This window comes from Nothoprocta perdicaria, unplaced genomic scaffold (assembly GCF_003342845.1).
Source record: "Nothoprocta perdicaria isolate Ctin4 unplaced genomic scaffold, notPer1 scaffold_28, whole genome shotgun sequence".
NCBI classification, from domain to species: domain Eukaryota; kingdom Metazoa; phylum Chordata; class Aves; order Tinamiformes; family Tinamidae; genus Nothoprocta; species Nothoprocta perdicaria.
The window spans coordinates 5,119,565-5,139,498 of record NW_020455510.1 but is presented as its reverse complement, the minus strand read 5'-3'; the positions used below and the strand labels follow the sequence as shown (position 1 = coordinate 5,139,498).

General features: G+C 37.6%; 1 protein-coding gene across 7 annotated transcripts in view; it reads left to right on the top strand.

The window, feature by feature from the left end:
• The window catches only part of GAS2 (growth arrest specific 2), a 74,176-nt gene that overhangs the window by 33,489 nt on the left and 20,753 nt on the right, over positions 1-19,934 (top strand). For all 7 annotated transcript variants that reach the window (XM_026041171.1, XM_026041166.1, XM_026041167.1 and 4 more), the window contains 4 exons: positions 3,639-3,780; positions 12,029-12,092; positions 15,918-16,062; positions 19,142-19,249. In XM_026041171.1, coding sequence (XP_025896956.1) covers positions 3,639-3,780; positions 12,029-12,092; positions 15,918-16,062; positions 19,142-19,249 — 459 coding nt within the window. The remainder of the gene's footprint in view (positions 1-3,638; positions 3,781-12,028; positions 12,093-15,917; positions 16,063-19,141; positions 19,250-19,934) is intronic.

The following is a 19,934-nucleotide window of genomic DNA, read 5'->3' as shown; positions in this document are numbered from 1 at the left end:
GTCCCGTTCTTCACCCTCAACTRATGACCTGTTGGTTCTGCTCCAGCTTCTGTGAGTGGGGAGCACCTCAGCATCCAGCTGTTATCCAAGAAACCTAATGAACTGTCAATCCCAAAGCAAGTGTAAATTCTGAAAAATGGTCAAAGTATTTGTTGGATGGCTATGAACTACTTGTTCCTAGGCATTTGTTTTCAGGAATACTACAGAGAGATCTTTGTTATAACTTTGGTGTTTCAGTTTCTCTGATTACAAAAGTTTGTTTAATTTGTTTTTCTGATGTACTTARTTTGTAGTCTGTCTCTTAAGAAATTACCCTACTGATTTATTTTTTCTTTTTGTTTTTATTTATTCTTAAATCTTTTTAAARTTAGTAATTAAAATTTAATTTAAATTTTCTTTAAATTTAGTTTCTTTAGAAACCCTTTCATCTTTGCTTTTGGCCTAGTTGCATTCTCACAATGTGGATAAGAGGTAGCAATGGCTTTTAATCTGTGGGCCRTACGTCCCTGGAGTTTGAGAGTTATTTCTAAAGGTTTTTTAAAAGCAGTTAAGAAAAGTGAGATGTCAGYAGACTTTAGATATGTCATACAGATGTCTGGGAATTTTGGATGTCCCTAATACATTGATCTTTAGTGACTTAAATCCCTTCTCAGTGATGCAAGTTCAGTGAGCAAGGACAGGAGCTGACATGTATTTAGAGGGGCTCTTTGTTGTTAGACTCTGTCAGCTTTATTTTACCTGCTCTTGGATGGGAGGTTTATRGTTGCTGATCCTTTTGATGTCCAATGACTGGCCCATTCTTTTGTTGCTCTTTTCTGATGTTTCCAATTGATATAATTGCCAAATACCTGATGAATCTTGAACAGAATTTCTTGCTATGTCATGTTTTGCTACACCTTTCATTTTGCTTGACTTTAGATACAAGTTATTTTCTTGGCTAGACATCCTGATTTTTGCCTCCGTACACTGAAGCAGAAATGCCCTTGGATTCAACTTGAACTTAATATTTTCATATGTATTTAAGCTAGTGAATGAAGCTTCTGCCTTGCCAACTGTTGACCTGTTGACCATCCCTGTTGACCAGTGCATTACTGCCCAACTATGTAAATTGACCAATTTTTTTGTATTCCTTGGCTTTCCAGTGTCCTGTTAGAGCTATAAGGGTTTGTTTTTCCTTGACTAATTATTAGCACTGTCCTCTTGGGATGCTGGCCAATGGTTTCCTTTTCTGCATAATCAGTAGGCTGTCACTTAAAGCTATGTCATGAGCAAAGAAATTCAGGTTCTATAACGATGTTGTTGTTAAATTAAGCTTATTATCATCAATACTTCATTAAAGAAGTGAAAGCTAATGCCCCATGGAAGAAATGAGGGAATGTGTTCTAGTTGGATACTAATTATGGCCCAACCTTGCACTTCAGCCTGTGTTTATGTTCCTCTTATACCTGCCCCTGCATATTGGGGTCCTAATTATGCTGGTTACTTTCAATGGCTTATCATAAACCTCTTAGATATCCCAAAGTGATCGCAAATGCTTTCTTCGAATCTAGGAAGTTGATGGGTGGCTTTTGGCTTTGGATGGGATGTTTAGTGATTGCTTGGGTGAAAATCAAACACATGGCCTTTAAACTCCAACTCCAACCTGTTCCTCTGTCATCCAATCCATTGATCCAATCCATTGATCCAATGGCATCTCTCAACAGTGGTTAATAGGATTAACTGCTAATCCTATTAATCCTAATTAAGGATGCCTTCACTGAAAGGCATGTAATGTTTAACCAGTTATTATATTTGCTGAAGAACATTATCTTCATTAGTCAGGTAGCTGTTTCTGGTCCTGAGTTTTTTTGGCAAGATAGGTGCTTTTTCCTAATAGCTCTCCAAAGCCTTCAAAATTTCCATGTTTTTGTGTTTTAAAGTTTTGGSCATATTAATTTTCATTTTGTCTGTGGGAGGACTGGCCATCTTGGGATTTTTTTTCTTAAGATGGACTTTTTTTGTGATAGATGTCACATTTTTCACTTTGGGTTTGTATGTTCAGGTATACAGGTGCTACAAAGCAGACTGAAGTAACCTCCATCTTGTGTTGTCAATGRGAGTGTCTTCAAGATCCAGTTCAAGTATCTTGTACTCAAGTATCACTTGAACATATATTTGTGGACCTCCATTAGAGAAGGGGAAAAAAGAGAAATATTTTATTTTCCATGTGATTTCATAGTCCTGTTTGGGTTGCAGTGACCTTGGTGGCATTTTTCCAGGCTGTTGTCATGTGTTTCTCTTGGGCTTTCACATCCTGGACTCAACCACATGAATGCACATCCACGAGACAAGGTGGTAAAAGGAGAGCGACTGGGGAGCTGGTCTTGGGATGTCTGATAGGAGCCACGGCGGGCGCTGCTCTCTCAAAGCCACWGTGGATATTCTATATTATATCAACAGAAGTCACTTTTGCCATATGGAAACSTAATTACTTGAGAAGAATCTGCTGGAAAACGCTTGGGAGGGATGCAGGCCCCTTGTACAAGAAGGGAGAGAATATTTGTGCATTAAAGTGTTTGCTAAGGAAGAGCTTTACAGGGATAGTTTTCAAAATATTCAAAAAAAGACTTCTATTTAAAAGGGAGTAAGAAAATGTATTAGGTGATAAGAAAACRGGAGTCTTATGATTTCTGTGATCTACAGGATTGTACTGAACCAAGCACAGTGGAGGTGCCTTTTTGCTGTCGTCTTCCGCAAATTCCTAAGTTTCTGGGGCATGATGTGGTATATAAGATGTTACTTATCAGTGAAATCTTATGACGCAGGAGATTATTGACTAGCAGTTCTTCCATAAAATGATTTCAAGCTTTTCTGATATTGTATTTCTTCTCTGTCTAGCACTTTCTTTTTATTTAATTCAGGTATTTGCCCTTTCTTGGTAGCAATCTGTCTGACATATCGATCGTCTGCTCTGAATTGCTTTCCTTGAAAGCACTTCTCTTTTCAGCTCTAGCCATATACCTAAGTGAGAAGATACCAAGCATGTGGAGAAGCAGATTTCTTTGGATGTGATTAATACTGGAGTGTGGTTGTGTCCCAGAGGAAAACTTCAGGAACCCCTGGGCTSTAGCAGCATGCTCAAATCAACGAGGGGGCTCAATTTCTCCATAGTTTAGAGCTTTTTTTAAAGCTAGGGAAGAACAAAATGCAAGCAAGTAAAGGGCTGTGGTAGATATTCTGTTGAGGCCAGATTCTTGTATCGGACATCAAAGTTAAGTAAATAGTGGACATGRGAAACTAGATTTCCTAGGTAATTTTAGGGAAGTTCAGTTCCTAGTCTGAASTCTCTCTTCATTTTATGTACAATACCTGTAAATTTAATGCATAATACATTTTTATGTAATAAGTATGCACATATATAAGTTAGCTCTGAAATGGTACCAAACATCAAGTCCCAAATCTGGAAAAAATTGCTAATAGTGTTTCAGATAAAAACTTGTGGTTAATGAACCTTTGATTTCTCCTTCTGTTTTATTTGAAATTCTTGCATAACCAGGCAATACACGGACAGCTCTGTCACTCATCTACGAAAAACCTGCTCATTGATTTCATCATACACATAAGTAAATGTATTTAAGTAGAGAGCTTTTGTTTTTCAGACCTTACCCGTACGGAAGATTCCCTGCAAAGCYAACGCTCCTTCAGGGTCCTTTTTTGCACGAGACAACACAGCCAACTTCTTATCGTGGTGCCGAGATGTAGGGGTGGATGATACCTGCCTGTTTGAATCAGAAGGCTTGGGTATGTATTTATTCATGTAGTAGTTGGCATTATGAAGAATTTTGCTTTGGTATTTTTCCTTTAATAGATCTTGACCTTTAGCTGATTTTATATTGATTTTGAACCTTGAAATACGAACAAATAAAGAAAAGGGAGATAGTATGAAAATTTGTTTCTGCATCCTTATTGACTTTTTCCAGCTGATTCCTGTGTGCAACTCTAGATAATTATGATCCTGCTTCCAGGTGCTCTGGCAAAAGAATTGGACTGCTTAGCAAATCATCATTCTAATAGCACATATTATTCATATTCCTTTAATCTTCTCTCTTCAATGGAAAATGCCTGACTTTTACCTCAACTTGTAATTCAGTTGAATGTCATGAAATGAAGAGAAGGAGTTGCTTGTTTGCTACCTGAACTCGGGTAACAGTGTTGTGGTGAGAGACTTTGCAGTTTGTCTGGAGGATAAATGAACACTGTGTTGTATCCAGACACTACTTTGTTTTGATACTCAAAAGATCTTTTACCATCCAGCTCRAGTTATGTGGGTTGCAACTGATCTGTTCTTTCTCTTGCAGTCTTGCTCTTTGCACTGCTATTTGTGATGTGATTTTTTTTTTTTTCCCACTGATTGTTGCTTTATCCTGAGAGGTTTTTTGTTTGTTTTTAATGAAATGAAGTTGTGTTTCTCCAGGAGAAGATATTGGCAAAGAACTTAGTTTCACAGAACTGACCAGCACGGYCTCTATTCTGTTAATTGAAGCATTAATATGACGCTTTTCTAGCACATGGTAAATCATTGGGAGGGCAGATAATGATCATATTCCCAAAGACAGGAAATGGAGAGCTGCAGTTACCTGGGATGAGGAAAATGGCAAACACAAGAGGGAAGCAGGAGCCAGACCCATTGTGCTGAGATTAGCAGAAGAATTTTACTTCAGTGAAGAATTAACCCTTTCTTGTTGCTTCCTATAGCTCCTTTAAACATTATCTTGTCATAATTTACCAAACACAATTTACCATTATTCCAATAAGTATAACTGACWGTGTGTTTATCATGGAGCACTGATAAGAAGCAAGATCTTGTCCAGAATCAGTGTTTTAGAAATACATAAGCTGATTTGGAAAGCTAATGTTAAAGATAATTTTCTCTCTCCAAAACCCCAAGGGTGATTTTAGCCAGGGCACAGTGCACAAAACATGTCTGTGTTGGCTTTCTCTTTAGTGAAAAATTTTTGGTAATAGGTTGTGGATTAGGGTTTGTTGCCACTCCAAAGATTTTTCCCTCCATCTTTCTATATCCTGCAAATCCCTTATTCCTTGTACAGCACATAAGAATTCAGCCAAGGTAAGTAAGTAAAGTTCTCTTCAAAGCAATACTGCCACATTAGTATTTGTGTGGCATCGTGAAAGGCTGCTGCATTTCTGAGAAGAGATGACCATGGTGAAATACTACTCATCAAAGTAACTTTTATCATGGATAAWAAACTGCTTTTGATGTATATAAATTGTCAGTGATAAAGCAAATATTTTCTGTATTTATTGAGGAATGTTCCTCTGTTCCTGTTTTTAATTTAACCAACTTCTGTCTTCCTTTTACTCTATGCTGCCTGACTTATTGTATGCAAATACAATAAGTTAGATGAACATGATGCACAATTGTTCTTCAAATCATTGTACTGTCTAAAATATTCCTGGGCTTTTTGGTTGTTGTTTTTAGCATAATTCTGCAGTAGCGGGGAGAGAAATTTTGAAAACAATTGCACTGAAAAATTTGAAAAGGATGTTTATGACAAATCATTGACTTTAAAAGCCCCAAGTCCAGTCAGATTGGGAAAATCAGACATATRCAATTAATTATTATTTCTAATTACTATTTTATGAAAAAAAGTCTCTTCCTGATGGGGACTGAATGCTTTCCTAGCATTTGGATTGAAGTTATATGAAGATATTTTTCTGGGGAATGGGACTATATCAGACACTAAATCAGACAGGTSCAGTCCCTATGTAAAAAGTTTACAGAGCCTTTTTGTTAATGGGAATTTTGAGTGTTCTTAGGGGATTTATTCTGCCACACTGTRGAGTTCATCAGGACAAGCAGGTGAGTAGGTCTCTTCCTCTCATTTCTGATGTCTTTGGATGTAATTTCTGGGCTGATTTATTAATTGGAAGTGTCTGCACAGAGTCTCTATTTTTGCAATTAGCAATATGCTGATCATGATGGGTTCCTTTGACTAAAGAAATAAATTAATGATCAGTATTTTTTCCCCCAAGGTATGATGTGAAATGAGTTGCTATTACTTGCATCATTACTTATGCATTTTAAGCACAATTTAAAATACTTTGTTGATTACGAGAAAGCGAGGTAACAGGATCACAGACTTGCTGCAAAATGAATACAAAACAAAAACTTTGTTTTATGTGTGTACAATATACATAATCATAAATCTTCATATATATCAATATGTATATTTCAATTTTGGCCTGGGCAATAGCAACTCGCTAGATTTGAGTTGTTATTAGAGAATTGTGTTTTATTGGGATAAGGATAAAAGGGTCATGGTGTGGATTTTGTGGGGATATACTGATTACACTGGAACTTGATTTTTAATGTGCTGATTTACTTAGCGGAAGGTCAGAAAGACTGGCTTCAAGTTGCAATTTTGATTCCAAAATCTGTTTGTGACAGACATCTAATAGAAATGAATGTTTTCATAATATCTCCTGAAATAAAGGCATTCTGAAATATTTTCTGCTAATAAAATATTTATATTTCAAAATCAGACTGTATTTATTCACCAAGTTTAGTATGTTTTTCATAAACACAATTATTAATGAATTAACTTTGTCCCATAACTATGATCTGAAGTCTGAATTTCCGTTTTCCAGGCACATCTGGAGGTCTGGAAGTCCTTTGTCTTTGAGTGGGCTTCTTGGATATCTCAGAGGTCATAACTTGCCCTGTATCGAGGACTTGGCACACAATGTGTTAATTCTGTTTGCAACTCCCATTTTTCCATGCGTTTTGTATATTGTAATTTCTCCTTTGTAGAGTTCAGGACATTAAATCTACATTTAATCCAATTGTAGTTCCACTTSTGCAACCATCTCCAAGACGAATCTCTACCTTGATGGAGATATATTTATATAAAGCAGCTCAAGTGTGGAGCAAACCCTTCTTGGCTAAATCATACAAATGTTGATATGATGACCTTGGCTAGGTGAACATAGGTCAAGTTACGAGCTCTTTGTTGGTAACCTAGTGTTTTTGGATGATTATAGGATCTGGAACCAAGGAATGTTCTGCATCTCTGCTGCAACAAAGAAGCCACCCGACAAGARAAGGGTTTGCCCCCGAGCGTGGCAGCATGCTCATGTGTGTCACTTGTTTTAGGAGTGTTGGATATGGATGTAGTCATCTTTGGTGCTTGTATATTCTGTAACTGTGTGTATACGTGTGTGCACTGTGTGACATGGACTTCTTTTGATGCAACTTATTCAGCAGAGGAGCAGACCTATCTAGTGTTTTAGGGTAAAAAGTACTCAAATGCAAACCACTCTGCTCTCCAGTCTAAATCTGTATTTGTGTTTTTTAAAACTAGAATGACAAATRCTGATTGCGTAGCTGTCTTATGTATAGTGGCAAAAGATGTTTTATCTTAATACTCTGAATATTAAATTTGATATTACAAGAAGGAAGTACATTTTTTTACCCTCCAGGGATATCTTGACAGCCCTGTAATAGGTTGTTAAGTTTTATGTCTGGTTGCATCAGAATAAGACTTAGTCTTTCCTTCACAGCATTGTACTAAACTACCCAATACTGTTGAATGTGTCTTACTGCCTTGAGGACTACAGAAGCATCCTAGATATTCTTATGATTGGATTAGCACCTTAAATTAATAAATTCCAGTAAATGCATGGTGATTTAATTTAATTTAATCTCTAGGTCCCTTTGCTATATAACTGCTGTATTTGAAGTGTTAGTTTTGAGAATTCTGTACCTTCTAATGCTGAATATGGGAGGGAGGAAGAAACATATCCCCTTAAGTTATATAAATTAAGCCCCCTATGTTAAGTTATGTCATACTAGAACTCTTTTGCTGCAGGAGCTAGGATACATTTGGGAGAAGCTGAGCAGAATATCTACTGTCCAAGGAACATTAGCAAGAATTACTCTTATAGGACAAGAGGAAAGTATTAAAGAACAAAATAAAAGGCCATAGGAGGAAAAATGGGGTTTTGACATTTTTTCCTCAACCTGTAGCCGTTATGATGGTAATTAGAAGTCTAGTATAGTAGATATTAAACCTCTTCAGATTTTTTTTGGTATGACCATGCCTGGGATTAATACAAGCGAGCATGTGTTTATGCTAGGAATTACCTGGCTGACTCCACTCATTTTGGTTTATAAACTGCTAGAAGTCGTCTTGAAAGTCATGGGGGGAGGTAAGGATGGTGTTCCTGTATTGTGACTGGAGGACTATATGAGAGAAGGAGGTCCTTGAGGAGGAGAACTCGGCAGCAAAAATATGGGGGTGGGTAGAGGAAAGTAGCTATTGCCAGAAAGGAGTTGGAAASGGTGTCTGGGAATATTGGCAAGAGATGCCAAGAACAGCAAGATACAGCAGACAAGCAAGGTTTGAAGTGGTAGAAAGGTAGGAGGAAAGGATCTGTAGCTGTTAAGAAACCTAGAGTTGCACCTGCTGTTTCTAAATCTTCCTGTTGCTTTCTTGTCAAGCAAATAGCAGTGAGATTCACTCTTCCCATGCACTAGATGGGTGTTTTCTCCACTTAAAAATTGCTACTCTCCTACAGGTATCAACTGAGATCATTTGCCTTGCCAGTGTTTGATAGAGAAGGAGAGATACTGAACAGACTTGAAAGAATCTATAATAAATGACATACAAAAGCAGCATTAACCTTGCAAAATTAAATGCTCCAGAATTTATAAAGACTTATGGTTGCCAGTACCAGCTTAATTAAATACATTTGCGTGTTACAATGCATTATGTCTTTATGCGTTTGTAGATGATTATTTGGGAATGGTACAAAATGTTGTGGAATAGGACATAAAGTTTGAGTCCCGTGTGTTAAAATGTAAGTGCTCAATAGCTCAGTTCTCCCTCTCTCTTTTTTCTTTTTTTCTTATATTTTTTTCCCCCTACTTGTGGAGGAAACATAGTCTTTTTGAAAGTCACTTGAAAGCATTCAAGAGCGACATGTTAATTGCTAGAAATAGGTTCAGTAGACAAAATGAGAAAGAAATACTGACTACTACAGAGGTTGTATTTAAAAATCAAAATAAATTGCTTACAGATATTAATTAGAATCCCTCAGGAAAAGCTTGCTTTAATTTACAGAATTGGAGGGATTACTCCAGAACTGCTGGAGGAAGTTGAGTGTTATAAAAAAAAAAAAAATGCCATCTAAAAAGAAGATCCTTCAATTTTGAGTGGTAAAGTTCTAAAAAATAGACTGACCAGAATAGCTGTTGAGAAATGATTATTTGCCTCTAGTTTAAGACAAAGTGCTCTAAGTGAAGCTGTAGTAGATATGAATATTTTCCCTTAAAATACATTTTTATACTTATGATATTTATCTTGTCAAACAAAATATGAATTGCTACCCTTGCAGAAGATATACTGCCTTGCAGGTGTCTATTTGCCTTTCAAGACACTCGGGACAGAGTGACTTGTCGGGTCAAAAAGTGCAGGTGGTGCCTTTCATGGAAAAGGAAATACTAATGTAGACTGCAGTAAGTAATTCAGCAAGAGAGATGCAGCTCCCACAGGAAGCTGTAGAATACCATAGCAAGAAGAGTTGGGTTTCAACCTGAGCCTATAAATCATTCACTTCAGAATGCATTTCCTCTAGTCACCAAATGAGATTTATTTGCACCTCTGTACAATAAAATTGTACATTTGTGTACAGTTAAGGTAGTAAAACTGAGTGCACATGTATGTGTGCATGCAGTGAGCACCAGGGAACTGAAGCTTGGCCAGAAAATGAGAATTTAAACTGGATTTGAGGACTGGCACAGGTTTTTTTCAGCTCCATACTTGCATCATGTAACAAAATAAGCGAGTTCTACACTGCAATAGCTCTGTGRTTATTTTTGCTTCCTCTTCTATCGGATAACTCCAAATGCTTTAAAACTATTGATGGAAGTACAATTTTTAATGTAAGAAATGAAAAAGGAAGAAACGTTCTACTATTATGTAGGTGAAATAAAGTGTAAATTTGGGACGTAGCTTTTGGAAAGTATGTATTAATACCAAGTTCTAGGGATAAAAATCTATCCTTGTGTCTCCATAGCTTTTGCTTTCACTCCTGAATGTTCTTTCCAAGCTGGTAGTCCCCAAAGCTCTTGAGAATTTAAGTCTAAAATGCTTGTTTTTCTCTGAGGTTCCCAAACCTGCATGCTGGTATGGTCCTCAGGAATGCCAACCTTTTCCTCTTGTGGAAGCACTTGATGTTGTGATCTCATGACCTGGTGTTCACAGTTGGTTGTTGCCTGCACAACTTCTCATCTGCTAACAACAATTTCACCTTTCCACGTGATTGGGTAGTGCATGAAATGCATCTCAAGTCAAGAGCTTTGGATTTCTCTTGGGTAGAAGATCTTTCGCAYGAACAGAAATTTTTTACCCTTCACGCTCAGATCTTTTGATCCCATCTATAGATCTAGTTGCAAGTATTCTTTACCTGAGTCTCTCTTCTCCTTCTCCCCTCTAAAAGTTTCTTGAAATGGGTAAATGTGTGAGTGGGAACTGAGATATTTTGACTGTCTTAAAACTGTGTCATTTATGTTTTTGGGAGATATCTATTAATATCAAATTTTACTTTGGTGTCAACCCAATTACTCTAGAATCAAAGCAGCAAAATATATTTTATGGATCATATACTCAGAGCTTAAACATTGATTACTAGTTAAGTGTTTCATGTATTTGTACATTCATACTGCTTTGTGACAGGAAAGAATCACACAGAATAACTGAATTTCCAGATCTGCATCTCTTTAATTCCTAAGAGATTCCTAAGAAGAGATGTCTGCAGGATGAAAATACTTGTCCTAGTGCTTTTTACATTTTTTTTTTTTTTAATTTCCTATAATTTTACCACTTGAAACTGTGTTTGGATGGGATTAAAGGGGAAGATGTGTGCTCCACGCACAGCAGTGAAAAGCATTGGGGTGAGGATAAGGTGACTTATCAGAGATCTGTGCAAATCAGTTGAGACCCTTAACTCTGTGGATTCCCATGTTGGGTCCTGTCAATGCAATACAGGAGAAAGCACTGGCTTTCAGAGCTTTAACTAGTCCCTGAATATCTCTTTTTTTTAGGTATGGTAGTTGGCCTCATTTTTTGGAGTTGTGTGAGTCTTTAACCACAATGTTTGCGCGGCAGATAATGAAATGATCATTTGTTAAAAAGAAAGTAATTTTGCCTTTTTCTCCAATTTACACAAATATGGACACAATTTTCAGAGGTCAAATCAATGTGAAATTATAAGAAACAAATAGTTTGATATCATGAAGGCTTTCAAAACCTGAGTTGTATCCAAAACACAAATGTTTTTGTGCAGTAGGAGATTTGCCAATCTAAACAGCTGACTACCTTTTCACATAAATTGATTTGGGGTTTTTGTTATGTTTTGTTAGACTTCTCTGGAAAGCCTTGCTTATCTCAGGTTTGAAAAGAGAAAAAAAAAGAGTAAAAGAATTGATCTTGGACTTGTGGTGCTTCAGAAAGAAATTCATGCTGGGTGCACAGTTGCTTAGGAAGCTTAAAAACTTCAGTTCTCCCTTGGTCTTATGCTGAATCYAGGTTGTGTGTCTGTATATATACTAAAATTTATAAGAGCTATCTGAAAGATAAGAATATTGTTATAGAAAGAAAAGTGTTATTTTAATATTCATTTATTTTTGATATTCTCATTTGTCTTGTTCTGCCACAGCTCTTTGTTATTTTTAAGTAGTTGTAAACTGTCTGCAGATTATGAAATAGACCAAATAATTCTTCAGTGATTTAGGCTTATATTTTCAAAGGAACTAAAGGCTAATTGAATAGGAATTTCATAAGCCATTTCAACACTGAGACCGTACTTTAATTTTCAATCTCATCCTCTTCACAGATGCAAAAGAAAACCGAGCTTTACTTTAGCCAGTGTCAAGAGTTTAGATGCTGGTGGTTACATTCTGTTTGTCATCAATATGTCTAAAATAGCTTTTATTGTAAATGTTTTCCATTTTATTTTGCTTTTCTAGTTCTCCACAAGCAGCCAAGGGAAGTGTGCCTTTGTTTGCTGGAACTTGGAAGGATTGCAGCAAGGTTAGTGACAGTATTTCAAGTGTTAACAAATATTTGTTTTTGAAGCAGTGACTATCAAGACATTACCTTGGTGCATCTCAAGCCGACTTTTACACACATTAGGTTCAAAGATCCTGCTTGAGAACGTGGTATGGGCATTTTTTTTTCAGGAATATAAGGAAGTCTGTATTAATGCACTTGAGGTCTTTTGGCTGTATTCATATTGGAAGGGAAGAGGGTTTTTTCTTGGTTTGTTTTTGTTTTGTTTTCTGAAAAAAAATCCATGAGCTTTTTCTTCAACAACATATCTCTCTATAAACATCAGGACTTCATTAACTTAACTGATAATAAACTGATCTTTTTGTGACCTAAATTGTGCTTAGACACTGATTCTTCATGCTTCCATGCCTCGGATATTTGCTGTCTGAGGCATGAAAACTAGTGTAGAGGGATATCACACTCTCATTTATTTAGCATGTCTATCTACTTTTCAAAATATGTTTTATTGTTCTATGTACTACACGTAATGTCTTTATAATRTAAATAGACATGTGCTGTAATATATATTAATGCTATATTTATTTTTTTGTTTTTAGTGTAGGGTTCAAATAGCATAAGCTTGTGTGATGTAAATTTTACCAGAGCTGTGGTTAACTAGAACTATATGTAAAAGGAAAATGGACAGAATTTCATCTATTGCCTCCCCTGAGCATATGGAAGAGGATGTTGAATTGACCTTAGTGTTGGGCTGCTTTAAGGAGCAGCTCTTATTCTTGCTTTATAAAGCAAACTAGGTCTGCTAACAGTCTTTAGGTTTTGCTTTCYGGAAGAGGAGCTATAAATAGAGATCTTAAAAAGCTGCCTCAATGAGTATCTACGGAACCAGAAGAATAAGAGATGCTGAATAATTTATTAATCCTTTTTGTTCTCTGCTCTGGAAGCAGAAGTTGGCCCAAAGAGAAGCCAGCTCTTAGCCACTTGGTGCATCTTGCCCAGCTAGATTGCTGTTAGTTGTCAGAGTCTTAAAGCACTCTTAAGTCGATGCAATTCTCTTATYGGTGCCGATTGACTTGAGACTGGGTTATAAACTAATGAGATTGTGGGTTGTTTAAGGGGAAGATATWTTTTTTAACTCCAGTCTAGTGAATTTGAGCTCATTATCAGGGGAGATAGATATCATTTACCATGACTTTAGCATGGTAAATAGCTTGATTATGTTCCATGAAGCCTTTTCAGTTGAATTAAAGATGCACTTGATGAATGGACTACGTAGTGCATGGTAAATGGGTGTGACACCTTGTTGGGGAAATTCCAACAATACATGAGGGAAAAGTGTTCACGGGGGGAGGAGGGAAGTGCTGGAGCAGCTTTCCTAGTGAGGCCGGRGAACTTGCAGCCTTGGAGCTGTTGGATACTTATCTGGACAAGGTCTTGGACAACTTGCTTCAAGTTTGAATTGGGCTTTCCCTTGAAGTTGAATTTAGAAGAGATGATCTCCAGAGGTCCCTTCCAGCCTAAACGTTCTGTTTTTCTGAAAGAAATAAGTGCTTAATCACAATAGAATAGCCTGTGAACTCTCCTTYATTTTGCCTGTTGATGAACAGAAAATGCTGCGGTCCTCTGGTCAACTTTAAATATATGAAATAGGCCACTGTGAGCTGCAGTAGATTTTGTGTGGGAAGGATGAGAGCATTTATCAGGGAGGAAGGAAGAGTCATATGGGATGAAATTGGGCTTTGGCGATATACAGCACYGCGGTATTGAGTTGCATGGGTCCAGCATTCCTGTACAATATTTTAAAGTACTTTAAAGAATCATTTCAGCTGAAACCATGTGAGGGCCAAATCGATCATTTTGCCTATGTCACATTTTTAATGAGCACTTAATGGAAAAGTTAATTATTTGCTAATAGATGAGTATGTGCTGTCTGAGTGTGTATAGAGAGYGAGGTTATATGATGGGCAATGGCTACGTTACCTTTTCTGCAAAAACAATGAACTTATGCAGCTATTAAACTCTGGGAGGCTCAACGACCCCCAGATGACTTTGGTATGAAATTAGTCTGTTGAGCAATTGGAAAATCCTTCTGCTATTGTATTCAATTTTTCCTTGGGAAAAAAAAAGCAAAGGGAAGTGGTGCTCTTAGAAGGCTGCCGGGGATCATGTTACAGTCTGATGCTGCTTCATTTGTCCTTATGGGAAGGCAGGCTAGAAAAAAGCAGCAAAGGAAATTCTCAGCATACCTTCCAGAGCAGACTTTGTACCTTTACTGCCTGACAACCCCCTCTCTGAAGAGGATTTTTTCCTACCCTTTCAGCTTTCCCGTGATTTTGCTTCAGGTTGGTGCAGTGTATGACRAATACGTGTTTATTTTATTCAGTTCATCAGAGAAGAAATGTAGAGAACTGAAATCACAGGGAACTGTACGAGTGCATCGCACTGGTGGAACCTGGAGCTTGTGCAAAGCAGCAGCCTTAACACAGAGTAGGGGAGGTTTGCTTGATGAGTAAGGCTCCATGCAGGTGTAGGCTTTAGGGCCCGGTGGGAGCGGAATGATTTACAGCCTGTCGGCATCTGCAGACAGACAGGAAGTAAATGGCTTGGATATAAGCGCTTGCTTCAGCGTTGGCTGGCTTGTCCTCAGGCAGGCTGCACCAGTTAGAAGCCAATACAAGCACAGATTCGGTTCTTATAGCTCTTAGTTTTCTTCCTACTAATTTACTAGGCACTAGGGTGACTAAATTAAATTTTATCATCAAAATACAAGAGGCAATATGCATGCTCCTGCCTTTCCTATTTATGATGTTAACATTATGAGGATGTTTAGCTTAAATTTTTGTGTTTCTTTTAAATTACTGCTCGCTGATCTAGTGTCCAGATCTTTTACTCAGACAACTCAGCACAGTTCTGCCTTATAGACTTTTCCTACTACAGAAGAAAATATGGTTTCATTTACACAAATAGTTTGCTCTGAAAGCTATATGGTAACTTTTTTGAAGCTGAAGCCTGAAAAAGGGAATCTCTTGCATTCTTTTTTTTTTTCTTTCTGTTTCTGTTCAGTGTTGGCAAAGTAAAAAGCAGAGAGGAATTATCAATGGTTAGGAAAATAGGATGGGCCCTTGGACTCCTGACATCTCTCCAAGCTCTGCTTCTTGCTGAGATACTGACATAATCTCTGCTTCTTGCTGAGATACTGACTTAATCATAGGCCCTAAGGCACTGCATGCTCAAGCTGCAGGTATTTGTTTTAGGTGGCACTACAAATACTTTACTGCTGTAAACAGAGCCCTGAAAACTGGCAGTCGAATATAATGTTAAGAACAGCATTAACCATTCCTGAAAAATATTCGCCTTAAAAGTCTCAATTTATCCGTAAACTGGGCCATTACCTGTGCCTGGGATAATCTCATGTCTTGAATCCCTATCCGTGTGGATTTCTTAGGAAAGTGGGAGCAGAAGGTAAAAGATATGAAGTCATGTGAAAGGGTGTTCTAAAATATAAATGCTAATGAGCTGAACTTGAATAATATGTAGGGGAAGAAGCAATTTTTGAGGGCTTTGTTGTTCATAAGTTATTTATTCACCAATATATACAAAGGTTGCATAGAAGCTCTATTTACTGTAAATGTGAGAGATGCCATTTAGTTTCCATGTTTATAGTAATYGAGAATGATGACATCAGTGATTAAGGTACCTGATATGTTTTGTTTTCCTTTATTAATTTACGTAGGAATTTGTTATCACGCAAAAGTGCAATATAGAAAGCATAAGTTCKGTCTGCCCTGTTGTGTTTAAAATATGAAATAGTTTGTTAGCCTTAGTAATTTGTTTGCATATTTTCAAAAGGTTTGGGGTGGAGCCGCCTGGATTAATCAAGTTGGAAAAAGAAATTGAACAGGAAGAAACACTTTCAACCCCCCTTCCTTCTCCTTCACCATCACCAACAAAGTCTCCAGGGAAAAAGAGCACAGGGAAACTTTTGGATGATGCTGTAAGTGCATGGGGAAGCTTCTTTATTTTTGACTACAATTAATTATGCCTGAAGTTTGGAAAAAAATTGTGTAGGGGAATCAGSAGTTTAGGCTCACTTTGTGCCTAAAGAGAGCCTAGGGCCAGGCTCTCTTCTTACTCCATTCCTTTTTCTTTTTCTTTTTTAATATAGTTCTTATTCGTCAACACCCACTTGGTGTTATGTCTGAGACAGAACTGAATCAGGATTGAGATCTGGCCCATCGTGCCTTGTACAAATTGGTAACAAACACCTCTGAGTTATCTCAGCCTAATTTTTAGGCTACAGTTCTGTATGTTTCTCGGTAAGGAAACCCAGATCTATTTTCACATGATTAGCTTTGATTTTTCTTTTTGTTGTACTTTGTGCCCTGTGCTCTAGTGCTCATTTCTGTTAGCCCTAGAGGGGTTCATTTGAAACTGCTCGATTCAGATGAAAAGGGCACGTTTTGTGACCACGAAGAGGTTAAACTTGGAAAGCATAAATATATTCCATAAAAAGCAGCAGTTACTATAGTAACTGCTATATTACATGGTAGATGTGCCACCTGGGAGTTACAAAGCACTGCTCGAGAAATCCATGTGCCACTTTTCAGTTACAACAAGCAGATGGAATATCATGTTTGGTCATTTTATTGCAGAACTTGGTATTATTTGATGCAAGTAATTATGTTTTTCTTCTATTTTGCATTTCTTCCCTCAACTTTCGGGAAGTGCTGCTTCATGCTTGAAGAGAATAGAGAAAGAAGGGTTATGTGTAGAAGAAGGAAAGCAATTGTGGATCTTGCAGGAATATGAAGGTTGTCTCCAGCCACCTTCTTTAATTTAGAAAGCAGTGGGGATACAGGCAGAATGGAATTCATCCAGCGAGATTCCTGACCCTCACTGCCCCAGACACTCACAACATAAAATAGCAGCAGTGCTCACAGAGTCCAGACACAAAATAAAATAGGATATGCTCCTTCGCTCTGCTTCCTTATTTGATTTCCAAATTCCGCTCAATAATACTTCTGGGTCCTTTGGGTTTGGAAGGTTATGGAAGCCTCAGCAGCAGGATCAGCAATGAAGCCTCGTTATCCTCTGTGTTTGTAGCCTTATAAGTCTGTTGGCTTTYGTTCTCGCTAGCACTGAAATGGATCTGTTTTGCTCACAGGATGCAAAACAACCTGGAACCAGTTAGGCCCAGCTGCTGGTTTTRTCTGCATGTTTAGAGGAACCTTTCTAGATGGAGTTACAAAGACCTTCACGTTGTGCTCATCTCTTGGCTTCCCACTGAAAGAGTGGCTCCAGAAGCGATAACTGCCATGGGATATTATGTCAGAAATCCCCCGTTAGCAGAGAACGTGCACAAGGCCATTGCCAGATAGACACAGTTTGCTTTTAGTGGACTTGGTGCTGTATTCCAGGAGACACAGGAATGCATCTCGTGCACCCTAAGCATCCTCTGCTGGGTTTAAGTCATCATCTGCTGCTTCCAGTAAAGTTATTTCCACTCTGACTGTCTTAATAGTTTGGTTCTCCAGAAACAGAGCCTAATTCTCATTTCTTCATAGGAATCACAGGAATAATCATCTTGAAATATTCAATACATTCAAACGGAGAGTAATTCATATTGAGAATYGCTTTTGTTACATGTATCAAATACCTGCGTGGTCCCTGTGCTACATTTAATTTTAAGATGAAATATTTTYCACAAAGATGAGCCACCTTACTTAGAAAAGCTGACAAATTGCCACCTATTGATCTACAAGGTTCTAAAATTTAGATTTTAGACAATCATTTCATAAACCATTTGAAACAATGGTTTCAAATGGTTTCAAACAATCATTTCATAAACCATTTGAAAGCCTTCAGATTAATTAAAATGGCTACTTTTACTTAAGCCCCTGTGTATAGTATGGAAAGAGTGATTCTGGTTTATTTTTAACTTTTATCTAACATATTTAATCAGATCTAAAAATCGTTCCTGCTTCTTAATAATCAGGACAACCAAAATATCTATTAGTCCCATAGCTTAGTTGTTTTTCTGTTTTCTTCCCTGAAAYAGTTTGACTTAGGTCTGTCAGTTTTTCTGAGCCTATTTTTTTTCCAGTCTTGGATCTGTTTATTACAAGACCTTGGWTTGCATACTGTGTCTGGAAAGGTCACTGGAACGTTACCCAAAGTGGACAAAATCTTTAGGAAGTTCCTCCAGGTTTTTATATTCTTYGCTACCAATGTACTGGCTCATCTTCCACTGAAGAGAAATGGAGTGTGTGGAAATGGTGCGCTTAGTGCAATTTGAACGTCCAGAAAAAGCTGGCTCAAAAAGATCTGCTGTTTGGCATCAATGGCTGTGCTGCTTGTAGATCAACCAGTAGTCCAACCTTTGGTAGCTGGTGAATTGGAGTTTTTAAAGGAGGCTTCAGTCAAGCTGATACAGCTGGAAAGAGTATTTTTTATCTGTCTTCTCAACCCTTATTGTTGGAGTGCAGTAGTCATGTTTGGCATTGATGTAGTCCTCTAGAGAATCTCYTCTTTCACACTTGGTGCCACTAACTCCCTAAATTAGAGATCATCAAAGGAGAACAGCAATACTGGGGGGCATTTTCCTTGATTCCATGAATCCTTGATTGCTTTTTTTTTCTCCTTGAAACCCTTCTGAGTGGCCATGAATTTCACTTGGGCCRTGGTCTGTGGTTGTGTCACAGTACTCTGCATCTACTTTCATTGAGGTGCAAGTCTTTCAAATCAGTGCCATTCAGATCAATGCAAGATGTGCTAAATCCTAACTCCTCATTCAGGTTTGTTTCATTCATGGTTCCTGCAAAACTCAAATTCACCAGAATTTGCTTCAGGAAAGGTCTACAATTTTCCCTTGGAGACAGGGTATGCACATTAGTATCTGTCCAAAAATAAAAAGGATGGGGAGGAATCATCCAAGGGCSAAGCATCAATAATATTCAAGTGAATACTTTTAAAACTTTTTTTAACTTGCCTTTCAACAATGGCTTCCACATCTGGCTGTTGTTATTATCTTGAATGCTATCTTAGCTTCTCTGACACTTTTTTTAATTTTTCAGGTTAAGCACATTTCTGAGGATCCACCTTGTAAATGCCCTAATAAGTTTTGTGTGGAGCGCCTTTCACAAGGAAGATACAGAGTTGGGGAGAAGATTCTTTTTATTAGGGTAAAGTTTTTATTTTCTACTTAACATTTACTACTTAACATTAACAACTGCCACTACCTGCTTCCTTCCCCTCTGGAAATGGTATCACTGAGCAATAGGAGAAAGCATTTCCTGTTAGCCAGCACTGATTCAGATTTTTGACACAGGAAATCCTCCTACCTGTAAGTCATTTAACGTACTCTGTCCTTGATCAATGATAACCAAAAGTTTCCAGGAATGGAGATGAAGGCTTCTTCTCAGTCCAATTTTAAAGACCATCCACTCCATTGAAATAGCTGTTCACCTACTTGGCATTGATATTTGATGGATCAGGARACAGATCAAAGACTTCATGATCCTTGGGTTGCCAAGGCACAATCAAGACCTTGGCAAGGGTTAGAGAGAGAATGAGCAAAACTAATGTCCACGTGAAGTCACACCACAAGGTAAACTGCTAATATAAATATTGATTAACWTTATCTAGTTGAATTTAGCACTAAGATACTGTCCAAACTTCATTTTGATCCTCTTAATCTTTTGTATATGTGCTTACAATGTTAATCTGAAAATACTCTAATCATATGATTTTGTAATAGGACTTGAAWTTGATTTGTGTTGTGCTTTACGTTTACCACTCTTTCCACACCTGCCATTCTGAGAAAATCGGAGCTCTCACTCTACAAAGATCTGTTATTCCTGTTTTCCT